This window comes from Pollachius pollachius (assembly GCF_949987615.1).
Source record: "Pollachius pollachius genome assembly, chromosome: 3".
In the NCBI taxonomy this organism is placed as follows: domain Eukaryota; kingdom Metazoa; phylum Chordata; class Actinopteri; order Gadiformes; family Gadidae; genus Pollachius; species Pollachius pollachius.
The window spans coordinates 483,767-503,848 of NC_136936.1; the positions used below are offsets into that span (position 1 = coordinate 483,767).

Genomic DNA, 20,082 nt, shown 5'->3' on the forward strand with positions numbered 1-20,082 from the left:
CTCGCAGCACCGGCGCTCTACTACAAGGGCTGAGGCTGTGCATGTGTGTGTGTGTGTGTGAAAATACATGCATACATGCATGTGCTTGTCTGTGTGTGTGTGTGCACGCGGCAGGATAATTGTGTGTTCAGCTGCAGTGCAGAACATTATCTCTGCTCCAGGATCGTCTGACTCCAATATTTCCATGGTGCTCCATCGCCCACGTCCTCTCTCCTCCTCCTTCTCCTTTTCCTCCTCCTTCTCCTCCTCCTCCTCCTCCTCCTCCTCCTCATGGCGCTCCGGCTCCCTCAGCCCGCGGTGATGCATCACTGGGGGGGGGTGGGGGAAGGGCGCGGGTCAGACCCAGGGAATCTTGTTTCTGTGGGAAAAAATCTGCTCTCCTTGCATGTGGATCCTCTTGTGGAGCGGTGAGAAAAGACTGAAATAGCTGTCGGAGCAAAACAATGACTGGATGAAGGAAGTAGACTTGTTCTGTGTCTTTACAGCTGGCTGGTATCTTTTACTGGTTGTATTGGTGTTGGAAATATATTTTATTTCTTATATAGTTTCTTCTGGAATTAGTAATCCCAGTGGGAAAATAGCTGGACGAGTTTGATGGTGATTTGACTCAATTTCCCCTGTTCTCCTCTCTGTTCTCCTCTCTGTCCTCCTCTCTGTTCTCCTCTCTGTCCTCCTCTCTGTTCTCCTCTCTGTCCTCCTCTCTGTTCTCCTCTCTGTCCTCCTCTCTGTCCTCCTCTCTGTCCTCCTCTCTGTCCTCCTCTCTGTTCTCCTCTCTGTCCTCCTCTCTGTCCTCCTCTCTGTCCTCCTGTCTGTCCTCCTCTCTGTCCTCCTCTCTGTTCTCCTCTCTGTCCTCCTCTCTGTCCTCCTCTCTGTCCTCCTCTTTGTTCTCCTCTCTGTCCTCCTCTCTGTTCTCCTCTCTGTCCTCCTCTCTGTTCTCCTCTCTGTCCTCCTCTCTGTTCTCCTCTCTGTCCTCCTCTCTGTTCTCCTCTCTGTCCTCCTCTCTGTCCTCCTCTCTGTCCTCCTGTCTGTCCTCCTCTCTGTCCTCCTCTCTGTCCTCCTCTCTGTCCTCCTCTTTGTTCTCCTCTCTGTCCTCCTCTCTGTTCTCCTCTCTGTCCTCCTCTCTGTCCTCCTCTTTGTTCTCCTCTCTGTCCTCCTCTCTGTCCTCCTCTCCTCGCCCGCCTTCTTTACGGCTCCTTTACATTTGTTTTAACCTTCTTTACGTTCTTCTTACCAGTCTTCTTCTTTACGTTCTTCTTTACGATTTTCTTTACGTTCTTCTTCTTTACTTTCTTCTCTACGTTCTTCTTAACAGTCGCCTTCTTTACGTTCTTCTTCTTTACGTTCTTTATGGTCTTCTTCTTTATGTTCTTCTTTACATTCTCCTTTACGCTCTTCTTCTTTACGTTCTTCTTTATGTTCTTCTTTACATTCTCCTTTACCTCCTTCCTCTTTATGGTCCCCTTCTGTACGCTATTTCTTTACCTTCTTCTTCTTTACGTTCTTCTTCTTTACATTCTTCTTTACGTTCTTCTTCTTTCCGTTCCTCAGGCGATGATGAACCATAAAGTGAAGCCATGCTCTTTTCAAACAGTTCCCCATCCCAGTACTTCACTGTAGGAGGGCTGGTAGTGCACTAGGCCGGGCTCTGCATCAAATGGAAGCAGCTTGTCAACATGTGGTCAGACGTGCTTTTACTGTTGGAAATACCTAGTCTCCGCTGTCATGTAATTACGTTAGTCATGTATAGAGTTTCATATTAGAATCTAATTCCAAAAGTTGGAAATCTTATTTATGGTTTGTTGACCTTTAACATTGCTATATAATAAATAGCAGGAGCCAACAGCCCAAATGTTTCATCCAACAGACTAAGTGGCTGGTACCCTGATGTCAGACTAACAATGACCCAACCAGCTGGTCTGAGACCCCCACCCAGCTGGTCTGAGACCCCACCCAGCTAGTCTGAGACCCCACCCAGCTGGTCTGCGACCCCACCCAGCTGGTCTGAGACCCCACCCAGCTGGTCTGAGACCCCACCCAGCTAGTCTGAGACCCCACCCAGCTGGTCTGAGACCCCCACCCAGCTGGTCTGAGACCCTGTTGTGTCTCTGAGAGTAGAGCACTGTGTTGGAGCTGCAGGAGGAGGTCTGCTGAGAGTAGGGGCCGCAGGGCTGGGAGGTGGAGGAGGTGGAGGAGGAGGTGGAGGGGTGTGAACCACACCCACCTCCGTTACCGTTACGGCGCTAGACCCTGTGTGAGGTCGGGGTCCGGGGGTCTGCTGGGCGGCTGCCTGTTGACGCTCGGTGTGGACCGGAGCCCAAGAAGGCGTCTAAACCAAAGAGCCAACAGGCTGGGGCCCCTGGCCCAATCAGGAGGTTGTTTATGAAGAATCACAACAGGGACATTAGCATTGCTGTGGTTTAGAAACAATGGGGCTTTAATCCATCGTAAATGATGGCCAGACAACAATGTTAGGCTCTCCAGAGCTGGAACACTCCTGTTTTATGCATGCAGTAAATCACACTGTGATAGCTACACCACCACAATGCTTTTATGCACGTCATTGCTATGATTCATATTTGCTGAATAATCACATATTTATGTTTACACCTCCGAGCTGGGGCCCTGGAGGGGCGTGTCTCCATAACTCTCCGTCCTCACAGTTCATCTCAGTACATGTGGACTCAGTACATGTGGAACCAGCCGCAGCTGGTTAGTCCTTTACCTGCTGAGCCCTCTGTTTACGAGGACAGCAGCCGAGGACCACTTCCCCTCAGCACTGTGGCCAGGGCTGGGAACCACAACCGTGGCTTCTGTCCGCTTCCTTCTCGACGCTGCCTCAGCTGTCTCTGTCTCTCTCACTCTTTCCATCCCTCTCGCTCTCCCTCTTTCTTTCTTTTGACCCCTCGCACACTTTCTGCACATTTTGTGTTATTTTTCTTTGAGCTGATCCGATAAGCTTTTAACTCAACACTTGAAGAAAACAGACCAGCTGTTGAGGACGAGATGTGTCTAAACATGGATTAGCCTCTCTCTCTCTGTGTTTGTCTCTCTCTCTAGCTCTGTCTCGTTGTCTCATTGTCTCTGTCTGTCTGTCTGTCTGTCTGTCTGTATCTTTCTGTTGTCTCCACTCCCTGTTGCTCAGTGATGTTCTTTCGTTCGTTTCAGTGGACAGATCTCAGTGAGTGAGCGAGGGAGATGGGGAGAGAGAGAGGGAGAGGGAGAGTGGTAAAGGGGGAGAGAGAGAGAGGGAGAGAGAGAGAGAGGGAGAGGGAGAGTGGTAAAGGGGGAGAGAGAGAGAGGGAGAGAGAGAGAGAGAGGGAGAGGGACAGAGAGAGAGGGAGGGAGAGAGAGGGGGAGATAGAGAGAGAGGGAGAGGGACAGAGAGGGAGGGAGAGAGAGAGAGAGAGAGGGACAGAGAGGGAGGGAGAGAGCGGGGGAGATAGAGAGAGAGGGAGAGGGACAGAGAGGGAGGGAGAGAGGGGGAGATAGAGATGGAGAGGGAGGGAGAGAGAGGGGGAGATAGAGAGAGACGGAGCTGGAGAGGGAGGGAGAGAGAGGGGGAGATAGAGAGAGAGGGAGCTGGAGAGGGAGGGAGAGAGAGGGGGAGATAGAGAGAGAGGGACAGAGAAGGAGAGAGAGGGAGATGGAGAGGGAGGGAGAGAGAGGGGGAGATAGAGGGAGAGAGAGGGGGAGGGACAGGGTGAGTGGGGATCGATCCTTCAATAGATTGATGGATGCAGTGACCGATGGTTGAATGCTAAACAGTGTAAACAGTTATGTATCACTGGTCTAAGCACTGTTAGACTTATTAAATCATGTTGTGTATCACTGGTCTAAACACTGTTAGACTTATTCAATCAGGATGTACAGCGCTGTCTAGTCTCTGTGTCTGTAGGTTCACTGCTCCTAAAGTCTACTGCTGTTCAAAGTGTTTTACTGCCGCTGTAGCAGAACAATGTATTGTAATACATTACTTTATCTATATAGTAGATAAAGTATAATACATTACTTTATCTATGTACAATACTATATATCTATATATTTAGAATAACATTAACAGTGACACTAAAGCAGCCCGGGTAACAATCAACAGTTAGTTTGTTCCTCTCCAAAGTGATCATTTCCTGCTGTATGTGTACAAAGCCGTAGAAGTGTGTGTGTGTGTGTGTGTGTGTGTGTGTGTGTGTGTGTGTGTGTGTGTGTGTGTGTGTGTGTGTGTGTGTGTGTGTGTGTGTGTGTGTGTGTGTGTGTGGTCTGCAACATCCTGCAGACCTCCTCTTCAACTCCCTTCAGGAGGAGAGCCCCTCAGCCATCGTCACACCTGCACCTACTGTACACCACTGGGTCTGAAGCACCACAATGAAATCCTTATGTTGCACCAGACTTTTGCCTTGGACGGTCAATATCCTCCAGCCATGAATGTGTGTGAATTTGTATGGGGTGGGGGTAATGGGTGATTCGTTTTGCGTTTTTATTTTATACCTATTATGTGTCAGTTCTTTCAACGGTTTGGCACAAAGACAACCATTTCTTCCTCTCCTGTGTGTGTGTGTGTGTGTGTGTGTGTGTGTGTGTGTGTGTGTGTGTGTGTGTGTGTGTGTGTGTGTGTGTGTGTGTGTGTGTGTGTGTGTGTGTGTGTGTGTGTGTGTGTGCATTCTTCTATCTTCCCATCTGTCTGCCTATATAAGTGTTTGTCTGATGTTTGTATGTGTGTGTCTGTGTTTGTGTGTAACTGTCATAGGGCGTGTCATAAACCAGTAGAGCAGGTGTAAATCAGAGCGAGAACGTGAGCCCATAAATCGGAGCATTTGCCAGTTGGGCTCAGTGATAGGTTTGCTACTAGTCTAGAGAGTGCATGGAGCAGTTAGACACACAGAGGCGTTGGGTTAGTTGGACTTGTAGATGCACCACACACATTTTGTAGAAGCGAGTGCGTGTGTATAAATGACGGTTGTGTGATCATGACATCAAATATCCACTTCCTCCACGCGGTCGAACACAACACACACACCCACAGAAGTGGGGAGGCTAGTTCTGCTTCTGTGAGTTCAGCTCCGAGCTCAGCAGTTACGTTAAGGTGCAGGCTGGTGAAGTTTATCTGCAGGGTGGATATGACTCGGTGTACGCTCTAGAGAAGACATCACTATTTGTGCTGCTGGGTTTTGGCATGATGAGCCTCAGGAACAGAATAAACTTCCGGAAGAAGTCCAAGAGCAGGCGGACCAGAGTGGACTTCAACCATCTGAGTGTAGTATGTATCGCTCCTGTCCTCGTCTTCTTCATCAAATACATCATAGATTTGATGCCTTTTTGTATGTTTTAATGAAAAATGATCATTCCATGAAATGGCCGTAGTTTTAAACTCATTCATCTCCATTCAGATGTTGTATCAAGGAAGTGAACACCTTTATGGATATTAGCATTCCACGTCTTAGGGTCAACCTTCTTTATTTCGCCAGCATGGGTACAGCACCAGTGATCGTCTTGTCTTTCCAAACGCCCGTCCGGGGCCCTCAGTGTGGGGTCTGCTCCATGGTACCGATGTTGGTCATAACCTACCCTGGCCTGTCCCCGCAGAGCGCTGTCAGGCAGCTGTCAGGCAGCTGTCAGATTGCTAACAAGATTAATTGATAAATCATCAATTAATCATGCCCATCCCTAATTGTCAGCTGCTGCTGTTATTATTGTTAGGATTTTTGTCGATTATGTGATATTTTTTATCGATCAAAAGGAGGTTGACCCAGCCGGAGAGGTGGTCTCGGAGACGTTGCTCAACATGGAGCAAAGAGGAGACGGAACATCTATTGGATATTTGGGTCCGATATTCAAAAGACATTCACGACGGTCTGACAAAAGCAAGTAAAAAGTATGCTGGAAAACATAACTTAAAAATGCCGATGCATTTAACACATTCCGAGTCAGGATGAGGGAGAAGGAGTTGGATCGCACCGCAGATCAATGTTTATCACGCTGGATATCCATGATTGTTTACTTTCAACGGTGCTTCCCCCCCCCGGACCTTTTTGTCCAATGATTTAACGTTCTTTGCACACATGCAGGTTTGTTGACAAATTCTGGCAATGTTGCGAAAATTGCAATGTGAAATGGAACCGCACCAAGCCAAAAATTAAACATTGTATTTTTCGTCATCAACATGCATTATCGCGATAGAGCAATTAAATTAAAATCTATCGTAGGCCATTTTTTTTATCGTTTAGATCGTATATCGTTTATATCACGCATTACTATCAGGCAGTAGTGAGACCCCTCTGGATGTGTGAGGCTGTAGTGAGACCCCTCTGGATGTGTCAGGCAGTAGTCAGACCCCTCTGGATGTGTCAGGCTGTAGTCAGACCCCTCTGGATGTGTCAGGCTGTAGTCAGACCCCTCTGGATGTGTCAGGCTGTAGTGAGACCCTACTGGATGTGTCAGGCTGTAGTCAAACCCCTCTGGATGTGTCAGGCTGTAGTCAGACCCCTCTGGATGTGTCAGGCTGTAGTCAGACCCCTCTGGATGTGTCAGGCTGTAGTCAGACCCCTCTGGATGTGTCAGGCTGTAGTGAGACCCTACTGGATGTAACAATGTCCCCCTAGCCACCAGGATTACTCAAAACATTTCAGTGACTCAGTAAACCACTCTAATAGTTTACTGGTCTGACTTTGAAGCAACGGCATTTGTCACGTTAACATGTTGTTAAATGGAATCACCAGTAATTGGTTTGGCATTAGATTGATTAAGGATTAATTCATAATCAATTTATTGAACCACTTCTCGCCAAGCGTATCAGAGTTCTAGGCCGTGTGGTGGTCATGCAAATGTCCGATGCTTTACAACTTAGTTTGTTAATGTTTATCTTGAAAAGGTTTCAGGCAGCCCCAGGTCGGTGGGATCCAACGGTGGAGGAACAGAGACTGGGTCATGCGTGTGTATCACTCAGTGGCAGCAGCGTGCAGCTTCCTACTGGCTCCGGCTGCTTCTCAGAAAGCTTTGGTGTCGACTGCAGGGCTGTGGTGGCTGCAGGGCTCTGGTTTCATGCGTGTGTATGAACAGAATCATTACTTCCTCCCCTTGTTATTTCCACAGAAAGTTTCAGCCCCCTGTTTTGAGGCTGGGAGTTAGTTTCTGTTTCTGACAGAGCTTGTGTTCCATAGCTCATAATCTCTAAGCGTCATTATGGTATTTGTATTGTTGTGGATTATTTTAACTCGTTTGGTTTCTGCTCATGGTGTGTTGAAGTGCTCCGGTGTATTTCAGATCATCATCTTGGTTTCTGTTAATTTTACTGAAAGCCTGGTTAAGTTTTAATACAATACATTTCATTCAAATATATATATACATTTGTTAAGATGTTTCATATTTGCCCATAAGTCTGACAAAATCAGACTCACTAAGATGATTATCTTCCCCTTTTGATGAAACATGAGGCTTAAATACACACCCTATCTGCAGTTGTTTCTGTGATCTCACAACTTAACACAAGAAGTGACTTGTCGCTTTTTAACGTGGAATGCAGCGATGTTGTGGCCGATAGCAGCTCCAGTCTAGAGCCTCCAGTGGGATTTTGAATGATCTTGAAGTCCTTTCTGTCTAAGTAAGGTTAGCTGACCTGACCTCCACTACCAGCACCACCTTTATTGCCCAGTGTGACGTTACAAGATCACTTCTTTCTGTGATCCGATGGAACAACCACAACCATTGATAGCTCTTCAGTGATTTCCTGCTAAAGTGATAAGGCATATCACCTCAAAACCCATTGCTAATAAAAAGCCCTTTTCTATTCACTCTAGCAAATAGGATCAATCTTAATTTTAATCTTAAAAAATGTGGTGAAAAACGTATGGTGTGTGAATGTCAGTAAATGCCCTACACTTATTGTTCTTTAGCCTGTGTTAATATGGCGTTAATGTAATGCATCTAAATCCATGGTACCATCCCTATGCAGCCCACCAGCAATATTTAAACTGTGTGTGTGTGGGGGGGGGGGGGAGCAAGACACCTGACCCTAACTGCCCCCGACCAGCTGGCTGTCGCCTTGCGTGTTTGACTCCGCCGTCGGGGTGTCAATGTGTGGATGAACTGCTGTAAGTTGCTTTGGATAAGAGCGTCTCATAAATGTATAACTATATTTTAAATGAATAAATGTGTGTGTGTGTGTTTGTGTGTGTGTTGTACAGCAGGAGAAGCCGAAGCAGATCGATCCCCTGGACTATGAGGCGGTGATCTGTGAGCTGCTGGACAACCTGCAGGAGGACCCTCTCAGGGATCTACTGCTCTTCCCTGACAACGACTTCTCCGTAAGTGTGTATGTGTGTGTGTGTGTGTGTGTGTGTGTGTGTGTGTGTGTGTGTGGAAGCAGGACAGAGAGACAGATGCATCAGATCAAAGCCAATACGATACTGTATGTTAGCAACAACCACTTCTCTGATCTACAATCGATGCCCGTTGAGATGTGATCAGAAAACCCTGCTGTGCAGAATGAGCGGATAAGCCCGTGAGAACGCCTCACTGGTTCTCCAGTGTGTGATACCTTTTCGTTTAACAGTTGATAATCAGTTTGATAAATGTGTGTTTGATATATAATTCAGTGCTGGTTGGGGAGACCCATTCACAGACGCCCTTATTAAACAACAAACATGTAAATAGATCTGCCTCCCTTGAACCCCCAGATGTGCCTAATAACTCATCCCATCAGCTCCTTCGGCCTGTATTTGTTCATTAGTGCAGTCGGTGCTCAGCTAATGTCTTCTGCCAGACACACATCCGATACCCATTAAGAAGTAATCTGATAGGCTGGGTGGTGGAGGTGGGGGTGGGGGTTGGGGTGGTGTACCCATGAGTCTTATGATGAGGGCGTATTCACACCTGCCTTGTTTGGTTTGAACCAAATCAAAGACATCGCTGGTGCGGACCTTCTGGGCTGGTGTGAATGCAAACCATCAAACTCTGGTGCCGACCAAACAGCCGGTCCGAGACCCAGTCGAGAGGTGGTCTCTGTTCGCTTCCAAACGAACCCTGGAGCGGTTCGCTTGAGATGTGAAAACGACCGCGCTCGGTCCGACCCAGTTCTAAAAATAATATGCCTTATTGGACGCAACAGGCTCCCACGGCTGCTTGTTTATTCATTTATATTGTTTGATTAATATCCATATTGAGCCACGACTCATTTCAAACGGGTCTGATAACGTGACGTTGATCTTTGAATTTACCGCTAATCAAACAAATAAATAAGAGTTCAGGAGGTGGAGGAGCTCCTGGTGGGTGGAGTTCAGAGGGTGGAGGAGCCCCTGGCGGGTGGAGTTCAGGGGGTGGAGGAGCTCCTGGCGGGTGGAGTTCAGGGGGTTGAGGAGCTCCTGGCGGGTGGAGTTCAGGGGGTGGAGGAGCTCCTGGCGGGTGGAGTTCAGGGGGTGGAGGAGCTGAGTATCAGCCAGTGCAGTAGACCTTGTTTGCCGTTCATCAGTTACCTTCAGGGCGTGTAGCCAACGCTTTTATCCACAGCTTTTTTATCCACTTAGAAGAAAGAGAAACAACAATATATGGATGTCGGTACAGTAAGGATGTTGATAGAACCAAGGGCTAGGCAAGGTTAACCCATTCCCCGTATTCAACAGAGACAGCTAGGGTAAGACGCTACACAATGCTAAGTACTATTTATATGTGCAAGGACGTACAACGTAGAGTAGCTGTGTAGCACACACACACTGGAAGCCCCCTTCCAGTGGGGGGGGGGTGGTAAGTGATGGGGTTGTTACTTTTCGGTACGGATGGATTCTACACTCTCTCCATCATGGTCCTGGTAGAATGTGTGATGTTGGTTCACAGTACGCAGGTCAGATTGACCAACAACATTTAGATGAACAGTTCTTTATTTAGTAGGATTGCGGTGTGCATGCTTATTGAAACGGAAGTTTTGAAGGTCTTAAAATGTTGTTCTTCACACCCATCTGAAGCAAATGAGATGCAGAAACTAATCAACAAAATATTAAACATAGACGTCAATAATTGAAACTTAAAATAACTTGTCCAACATGGGAGGCTGCAGTTAAGGCCGTCTGTGCCCCCCCAGGTGTCCACGGTCCCCCAGGAGAGGCGGAGCCTGCGCTCCACGGTGCCTGATGGAGCAGAGAGCCTGGCCGAGTGTCTGCTGGTCAGACAGGTACCACCCCCCGTTTGGTGCCCCTGAGCAGGACGCTGGGGAAACACCAGCTGTGGTTTCAACTGTCAGTCTGTTGCGGTGTGTGTGTGGGGGGGGAGGGTGTGTGTGTGTGTGTGTGTGTGTGTGTGTGTGTGTGTGTGTGCGTATGTGAAAGCACGTGGACGTTTGCCTTTGTCATCTATTTTGGGTCGTGTTCATCTTCTAGTTTCATGTTCTCGTCCTAATAGCAGATGCCACACGTGTCTACAAAGCCTGTGATTATGTTTTCACTGGCTCTCTCAGCACGCATACCATTAACAACATGCTTGATAACAAGCCTGAACTGCCATTTCTGACATGCTAACTGGTAGGAATCAACTTGTAATGAATGACCAAGCCCAATACTGAATGACACCTACAATAAGAATCCAACCAGCACTCATTATACACCCTTTCCTCTGTTCAGGAGGGTCAATATGCTCTCGGACCAGCAGATGCAAAACATGTTGCTATGGTCTAAGCCAGGGGTTCTCAAAGTTTTGACAGCTGAGGGCCAATTTAGGAACCCAGAATTTGACTGAGGGCCGCCAAAGGAAAATAAATTAAGCGGGAAACGCCGTCAGCATCCCAGTGGTGAAAAAAAACATTGCACCGTGGACCTCTGGGAGTGAGGTCAAGTGAGGTCTAAATCACGAAACTGAGGTTCATCCTTTCAAAGTAATGTACAGTCGGATTACAACTAACAAATGTAACAGGATTTAATTGAAAGCTAGAGTCAACTTTTCTCTTTATATTTATTTATTTTTGTTTAAATTAATATTGATATAATAATAAAATAAACAATAAATAAAAAATGGTCTAAGCCCATAAGGCAGTATTAACTGGTTCTGCCCACCGTATGAAAAACGAATCAGCCTTCCTCCCCCCTTCTCCCCCCTTCTCCCCCCTTTCCTCCCCCTCAGGCCTGCAAGTACTACAACTCTGAGCTCAACGTCGTCCAGTTCAAGTATGACGACTACGCCGGAGACTACCGCCTGCTGCCCAGGTAACGGCCTACAGGAAGTAGGAACAGCGCCAGGTGAGGGCGTGTTGTTCTTCTCCCGTTGTCGGCGACAGACACTGGGCCCAGTGCTCCCACTCACACAGAGACGGCGCCCAGTGAAACCAGTGGTGGTGGTGGCCTTTAAGAGAGCCACCGCAACCTATTGTTGGCAGTAGAGTAGACACGCACGCACACACACACACAAATACAGATGCACATAGCCAACTTGCACACATACACACATTCACACACTCAAAAGCCAAGAATATGCATTTGTACCACACTCAATATTATTAACTGCATGGAAGCCGTCCTGACTGGAAGCTCTCTCATTGGTCCATCCTTACTGGAGCCTCTCTCATTGGTCCATCCTTTAGGAAACTGTACAAAGCAGAAAAGCTGCCCTCCCATTCCTTTGAGATCGACCATGAAGACATTGATAAGGATGAGGTGAGTGACACCTGTCAGTCAGACACACATTCTGATTCCTCTCACTGTCCTTTATAACTCTGCTCTATTGGCTAATGCCAAAGAGAGCTCATTACAGCTTTCATACCGGAGTGAACTGGATGGAATGAAGAGCAGCGTTGAACCTCTGCTCACCTCCATGCTGGTCATCTCCCACTGCCTGCTCCCTGACTGTTTTTCTGTGTGTCTTCTCTGGAGCAGGACACCACCTCTCTGTCATCCTCTAAAGGAGGGGGAGGTGGAGGAGGGATCGGTGTGTTCCGCTCAGGCTGGCTCTACAAAGGAAACTTCAACAGCACGGTCAACAACAGCATCACTGTCCGGGTAAGACCCCGAGGCAGGGGCCTCGTACCTATCAACTATCACCTCTTACCTATCCCCTACCACCTCTTACCTATCCCCTACCACCTCTTACCTATCCCCTACCACCTCTTACCTATCCCCTACCACCTCTTCTAGAGTGGCTTCTCTTCTCTCCTGCTCTGCTGTGGGATAACGTCTGAACAGATGGTTGATGCTTTCAGCCTGTCGTTCTTTTATCTGTAATAAGCAGAGTTCTCACTTCTCTAATTCCCTTTGTTTGATTTGCCAATGAAGCATAACCTGTATATGGCCCCTACACATTATAAACCAGTGAAACTACGAACCAGTGTAACTTTACACATTCTAAACCAGTGAAACTACAAACCAGTGTAACTCTACACATTCTAAACAAGTGAATCTACGAACAAGTGTAACTCTACACATTCTAAACCAGGGAAACTACGAACCGGTGCAACTCTACACATTCTAAACCAGTGAAACTACAAACCAGTGTAACTCTACACATTCTAAACAAGTGAATCTACGAACAAGTGTAACTCTACACATTCTAAACCAGGGAAACTACGAACCGGTGCAACTCTACACATTCTAAACCAGTGAAACTGAAATCCAGTTTAACTCTACAAACCAGTGTAACACTACACATTCTGAACCAGTTGAACTCTAAACATTCTAAACCAGTTTAACTCTACACATTGTAAACCAGTACAATTCTATACATTGTAAACCAGTATAACTACACATTGTAAACCAGTATAACTGTGCATATTGTAAACCAGTATAACGCTACACATTGTAAACCAGTATAACTCTACACATTGTAAACCAGTATAACTCTACACATTGTAAACCAGTATAACTCTACACATTGTTAACCAGTATAACGCTACACATTGTAAACCAGTATAACTCTGCACATTGTAAACCAGTATAACTCTACACATTGTAAACCAGTATAACTCTGCACATTGTAAACCAGTATAACTCTACACATTGTAAACCAGTATAACTCTGCACATTGTAAACCAGTATAACTCTTCACATTGTAAACCAGTATAACGCTACACATTGTAAACCAGTATAACGCTACACATTGTAAACCAGTATAACTCTACGCATTGTAAACCAGTATAACTCTACACATTGTAAACCAGTATAACGCTACACATTGTAAACCAGTATAACTCTACACATTGTAAACCAGTATAACTGTGCATATTGTAAACCAGTATAACTACATATTGTAAACAAGTATAACTCTACACAGTGTAAACCAGTATAACGCTACACATTGTAAACCAGTATAACTCTACACATTGTAAACCAGTATAACTCTACACATTGTAAACCAGTATAACTCTAGACATTGTAAACCAGTATAACTCTTCACATTGTAAACCAGTATAACGCTACACATTGTAAACCAGTATAACTCTACACATTGTAAACCAGTATAACTCTGCACATTGTAAACCAGTATAACTCTTCACATTGTGAACCAGTATAACTCTGCACATTTTAAACCAGTATAACTCTACACATTGTAAACCAGTATAACTCTACACATTGTAAACCAGTATTACTCTGTACATTGTAAACCAGTATAACTCTACACATTGTAAACCAGTATAACTCTACACATTGTAAACCAGTATAACTCTGCACATTGTAAACCAGTATAACTCTACACATTGTAAACCAGTATAACTCTGCACATTGTAAACCAGCATAACTCTACACATTGTAAACCAGTATAACTCTACACATTGTAAACCAGTATAACTCTACACATTGTAAACCAGTATAACTCTAGACATTGTAAACCAGTATAACTCTTCACATTGTAAACCAGTATAACGCTACACATTGTAAACCAGTATAACTCTACACATTGTAAACCAGTATAACTCTGCACATTGTAAACCAGTATAACTCTTCACATTGTGAACCAGTATAACTCTGCACATTTTAAACCAGTATAACTCTACACATTGTAAACCAGTATACCTCTACACATTGTAAACCAGTATAACTCTGCACATTGTAAACCAGCATATCTCTACACATTGTAAACCAGTATAACTCTACACATTGTAAACCAGTATAACTCTACACATTGTAAACCAGTATAACTATGCACATTGTAAACCAGTATAACTCTGCAAATTGTAAACCAGTATAATGCTACACATTGTAAACCAGTATAACTCTACACATTGTAAACCAGTATAACTCTACACATTGTAAACCAGTATAACTCTGCACATTGTAAACCAGTATAACTCTACACATTGTAAACCAGTATAACTCTGCACATTGTAAACCAGTATAACTCTACACATTGTAAACCAGTATAACTCTACACATTGTAAACCAGTATAACTATGCACATTGTAAACCAGTATAACTCTGCAAATTGTAAACCAGTATAACGCTACACATTGTAAACCAGTATAACTCTACACATTTTAAACCAGTATAACTCTACACATTGTAAACCAGTATAACTCTGCACATTGTTAACCAGTATAACTCTACACATTGTAAACCAGTAAAACGCTACACATTGTAAACCAGTATAACGCTACACATTGTAAACCAGTATAACTCTACGCATTGTAAACCAGTATAACTCTACACATTGTAAACCAGTATAACGCTACACATTGTAAACCAGTATAACTCTACACATTGTAAACCAGTATAACTGTGCATATTGTAAACCAGTATAACTACATATTGTAAACCAGTATAACTCTACACAGTGTAAACCAGTATAACGCTACACATTGTAAACCAGTATAACTCTACACATTGTAAACCAGTATAACTCTACACATTGTAAACCAGTATAACTCTAGACATTGTAAACCAGTATAACTCTTCACATTGTAAACCAGTATAACGCTACACATTGTAAACCAGTATAACTCTACACATTGTAAACCAGTATAACTCTGCACATTGTAAACCAGTATAACTCTTCACATTGTGAACCAGTATAACTCTGCACATTTTAAACCAGTATAACTCTACACATTGTAAACCAGTATACCTCTACACATTGTAAACCAGTATTACTCTGTACATTGTAAACCAGTATAACTCTACACATTGTAAACCAGTATAACTCTACACATTGTAAACCAGTATAACTCTGCACATTGTAAACCAGTATAACACTACACATTGTAAACCAGCATAACTCTGCACATTGTAAACCAGCATAACTCTACACATTGTAAACCAGTATAACTCTACACATTGTAAACCAGTATAACTCTACACATTGTAAACCAGTATAACTATGCACATTGTAAACCAGTATAACTCTGCAAATTGTAAACCAGTATAATGCTACACATTGTAAACCAGTATAACTCTACACATTGTAAACCAGTATAACTCTACACATTGTAAACCAGTATAACTCTACACATTGTAAACCAGTATAACTCTACATATTGTAAACCAGTATAACTCTACACATTGTAAACCAGTATAACTCTGCACATTGTAAACCAGTATAACTCTACACATTGTAAACCAGTATAACTCTGCACATTGTAAACTGGTGTATTTCTGTGCAGTCGTTCAAGAGGCGTTACTTCCAGCTGACCCAGCTGACTGACAGCTCCTACATCATGAACTTCTACAAAGACGAGAAGATCTCCAAAGAGCCCAAAGGATGCATCTTCCTGGATTCATGCACTGGTGTGGTGCAGGTGGGGTCAACACACACACGCACGTGCACACACACACAAACACCTGAATACAAACACACAAACACAGATAAAGATAACAGACAGACTAGAAAACATCTGTCATAACATTGTTCTGACAGATGCCATGACAGCATTCATCTGTTGTTCCCTCAGGTCATGAGATCTGACCTCACTGTTACACTGACGTCTAACCTCAGCTAAACCTCATCGCAATAATTTCTTCCATTGTCCATCCGTCCATTTGTAATTCTGTCTGCTCCTCCCTCTCCCCCTGCTTCTCCTCCTCTTCCTCCTCCTCCTCCCACTCCCCCTGCTTCTCCTCCTCTTCCTCCTGCTCCTCCCGGCCCCCTGCTTCTCCTCCTCTTCCTCCTCCTCCTCCCTCTCCCCCTGCTTCTCCTCCTCTTCCTCCTGCTCCTCCCACTCCTCCTCTTCCTCCTCCTCCTCTTCCTGCTCCTCCAGAACAACCGTCTGAGGAAGCACGCCTTTGAGCTGAAGATGAACGAGGTCACGTACTTTGTCCTGGCCTCGGAGAGCGAGCAGGACATGGAGGAGTGGATCAGCACGCTGGCCCGCATCCTGCAGATCACCCCCCACGACGGGCCTGCGCCCGACCGCAAGAGCCTGGACCTCACGGACCAACGGCAGGGTAGGCCCAGAGACCTCCTGCGGTGAACTGACCCAGACGGGGGGGTGGACCATAGAGGAGGTTTATGGGGGTAACCAAAGGGCAGTCTGTGACTATGGGACGGGCCACGTGAGGACACCCTAGCTCCGGCCTAATGCAGAACCGTACGGTGACTCAATTAACGTTCTGTTGGTAGCGAGCTTTAGCCAGAACACATCCTCCCCCAGGACTGACGAGAGGCCCAGCTGAGGAGGTGAGGAGCTTGTAGGCCAGTAGAAAGAGTAAGAATAAACGTGTTGCTGAAGCCTTCTGCGGTGTTACTGCAGCGCAGACACACACCTGGTGGCACACACCTGGTGGCACACACCTGGTGGCACACACCTGGTGGCACACACCTGGTGGCACACACCTGGTGACACACACCTGGTGACACACACCTGGTGGCACACCGGGCCAGGGCAGGAGGCCCAGTGAAGACCGGCAGAGGAACATGATTCCGGCCCGTCAGCGGGGACCTTACTCTAATGATCCGTCTGGGAGTAGAGCAGCTCATTGGCCACGGGACGGTCCTGACAGGACGGGTGTTAACGGCTGTGGGGGGGCTGTGATTTACCGCCACTCCTCCGGGGAAACGATCAATACTTCCTTTCAGGTCAAGCTCATTTGATTAGCCCCTCACTCCCCGTCCAGTCCGGGCTACACCCCTCCCCCAGACGGCCCTCCAGTACGGGAGGGGAACACAGGCCTCATAGAGGGCCGCTTGGAAGCCCGCTAATTATTTATTTTCTCTCTCTCTCTCACTCTCTCGCTCTCTCTGTCTCTCTCTCTCGCTCTCTCTCTCTCTCTCTCTCTCTCTCTCTGTCTCTGTCTCTGTCTCTCTCTCTCTCTCTCTCTCTCTCTCTCTCTGTCTCTCTCTCTTGCTCTGTCTCTGTCTCTGTCTGTCTCTCTCGCTCTCTCTCTCTGTCTCTCTCTCTCTCTCCCTCTGTCTCTGTCTCTCTCTCTCTCTCTCTCTCTCTCTCTCTCTCTCTCTCTCTCTCTCTCTCTCTCTCCAGATGTGTTCGACATGTCTCTGTCCAATGGCGTCCTGCCTGAGAGCGAGGAGACGGCTGAGAACGGGATTAACCCGGAGCTGGCCAAGGTGGGTGTCCTCGCCCCCCCCCCTCCCCTGGACCACTAACCCTGCCCCCCCTCCCCCTCTGGGCCCTGTCTGTCTGACTCCCCCCCCCGTGCCCTGTCTGCCTAACCCCTTCCTGTGCCCTGTCTGTCTGACTCCCCCCCCCCCCCCCCCCCTGTGCCCTGTCTCTCTGACTCCCCCCCCCCCTCTTGCAGTACATCTCAGAGACGGAGGAGGCGGTCCGCTCGGCCCGCCGGGAAGAGAGGCTCAACCTGTTCTCCCTGGACACAGACACGCCCGTACGTACTGTCTGTCTGCCCGTCTTCCTGTCTGTCTGTCTGTCTGAGCCTGTTCTCCCTGGACACGGACACGCCCGTACGTACTGTCTGTCTGCCCGTCTGTCTGTCTGCCTGTCTGTCTGTCTGTCTGTCTTTCTGTCTGTCTGTCTGAGCCTGTTCTCCCTGGACACGGACACGCCCGTACGTACTGTCTGTCTGCCCGTCTGTCTGTCTGTCTGTCTGTCTGAGCCTGTTCTCCCTGGACACGGACACGCCCGTACGTACTGTCTGTCTGCCTGTCTGTCTGTCTTTCTGTCTGCCCGTCTGCCCGTCTGTCTGTCTTTCTGTCTGTCTGTCTGTCTGTCTGAACCTGTTCTCCCTGGACACGGACACGCCCGTACGTACTGTCTGTCTGCCCGTCTGCCTGTCTGTCTGTCTGTCTGTCTGAACCTGTTCTCCCTGGACACGGACACGCCCATAGGTACTGTCTGTCTGCCTGTCTGTCTGCCTGTCTGTCTTTCTGTCTGCCCGTCTGCCCGTCTGTCTGTCTGCCTGTCTGTCTGTCTTTCTGTGTGCCCGTCTGCCCATCTGTCTGTCTGCCTGTCTGTCTGTCTGTCTTTCTGTCTGCCCGTCTGCCCGTCTGCCCGTCTGTCTGTCTTTCTGTCTGTCTGTCTGTCTGTCTGTCTGTCTGCCCGTCTGCCCGTCTGCCCGTCTGTCTGTCTGTCTGTCTGTCTGCCCGTCTGTCTGTCTGTCTGTCTGTCTTTATATATACTACTTAGTTTGGCCCATGACTAAATGTCTGTGTGCGTGTGTGTGTGTTTGTGTGTGTGTGTTTGTGTGTGTGTGTGTGTGGGCCCAGGTCCTGCGGAGCCCCCAGGCGGCGGGGGGGGAGGCGGGCTCAGCCCGCCCCCTGGAGGAGCGTCTTGGCCGGAGGCTGATGCTGAGCTGCCGGTCCCTCAGCCTCACGCTGCAGGGCTGCCTCAACGAGGCCGAGACTGGGGGCCTCACCAACGTGAGGCATGGGGGGGGCACCTGGTTAATCACAATGACCTTACTGCAACTCACCTGTCTCACTGGGACCTGTCTCACTGACCGACCTGTCTCACTGACCGACCTGTCTCACTGGGACCTGTCTCACTGACCGACCTGTCTCACTGACCGACCTGTCTCACTGGGACCTGTCTCACTGACTGACCTGTCTCACTGACCGACCTGTCTCACTGGGACCTGTCTCACTGACCAACCTGTCTCCCTGACCGACCTGTCTCACTGACCGACCTGTCTCACTGACCAACCTGTCTCCCTGACTGACCTGTCTCCCTGTGAGTGACCTGTGTCCCTGACTGACCTGTCTCACTGTGAGTGACCTGTCTCCCTGACCGACCTGTCTCACTGTGACCTGTCTCACTGTGAGTGACCCGTCTCCCTGACCGACCTGTCTCACTGGGACCTGTCTCACTGTGAGTGACCTGTCTCCCTGACTGACCTGTCTCACTGTGAGTGACCCGTCTCCTTGACCGACCTGTCTCACTGTGACCTGTCTCACTGTGAGTGACCCGTCTCCCTGACCGACCTGTCTCACTCTCAGATCGAGCCGTTCTTCGTGACCCTGGCCCTGCTGGACGTGCGCGAGGGCCGCAAGATGTCCGCTGACTTCCACGTGGACCTGAACCACGAGACGGTGCGGCAGATGCTGGGGCCGGGAGCCGGCGGGGTCTGTAGCAACGGCACCGGGAGCCCCGCGGCCCCCCGGGGCCCGGAGACCGCCCCCCCTGCTGAGAGCAGGACCGGGGACTGTGAGCTGAGCCGGGACCTGGAGCAGTGGCTGTGCTACCCCACTCAGGTGAGCCCAGGTAGAGCAGCTGCTCTGAGGCCCGCCGGCTGAGGGACATCATCAGGTCATCCTGGTCTAACCTTCATCATTTAGACCTTTACTTATTCTTTATCTTTGTCACTACACTGGGCTCCCTGTGATCCATGCTGTGATTCCTGCTGTGTTTCCTGCTGTGTTTCCTGCTGTGATTCATGCTGTGTTTCCTGCTGTGTTTCCTGCTGTGTTTCCTGCTGTGATTCCTGCTGTGTTTCCTGCTGTGTTTCCTGCTGTGATTCCTGGTGTGATTCCTGGTGTGTTTCCTGCTGTGTTTCCTGCTGTGATTCCTGGTGTGTTTCCTGCTGTGATTCCTGCTGTGATTCCTGCTGTGATTCCTGCTGTGATTCCTGCTGTGTTTCCTGCTGTGATTCCTGCTGTTTCCTGCTGTGTTTCCTGCTATGATTCCTGCTGTGATTACTGCTGTGATTCCTGCTGTGTTTCCTGCTGTGTTTCCTGCTGTGTTTCCTGCTGTGTTTCCTGCTGTGATTCCTGCTGTGTTTCCTG

The 20,082-nt window shown here is 47.7% G+C and overlaps 1 protein-coding gene across 6 annotated transcripts in view; it reads left to right on the forward strand.

Moving 5' to 3' along the window:
• The window catches only part of dock10 (dedicator of cytokinesis 10), a 75,844-nt gene that overhangs the window by 20,743 nt on the left and 35,019 nt on the right, over positions 1-20,082 (forward strand). For 4 of the 6 annotated variants that reach the window (XM_079732195.1, XM_079732197.1, XM_079732194.1 and 1 more), the window contains exons 2-12: positions 8,175-8,294; positions 10,064-10,153; positions 11,095-11,177; positions 11,552-11,624; positions 11,844-11,966; positions 15,557-15,691; positions 16,151-16,337; positions 17,369-17,454; positions 17,646-17,729; positions 18,568-18,720; positions 19,297-19,551. In XM_079732195.1, the coding sequence (XP_079588321.1) occupies positions 8,175-8,294; positions 10,064-10,153; positions 11,095-11,177; positions 11,552-11,624; positions 11,844-11,966; positions 15,557-15,691; positions 16,151-16,337; positions 17,369-17,454; positions 17,646-17,729; positions 18,568-18,720; positions 19,297-19,551 (1,389 nt within the window). Of the gene's footprint in view, positions 1-4,840; positions 5,252-8,174; positions 8,295-10,063; positions 10,154-11,094; positions 11,178-11,551; positions 11,625-11,843; positions 11,967-15,556; positions 15,692-16,150; positions 16,338-17,368; positions 17,455-17,645; positions 17,730-18,567; positions 18,721-19,296; positions 19,552-20,082 lie in introns of those variants that run through there. The other 2 variants (XM_079732198.1, XM_079732199.1) reach the window with 1 other exon arrangement.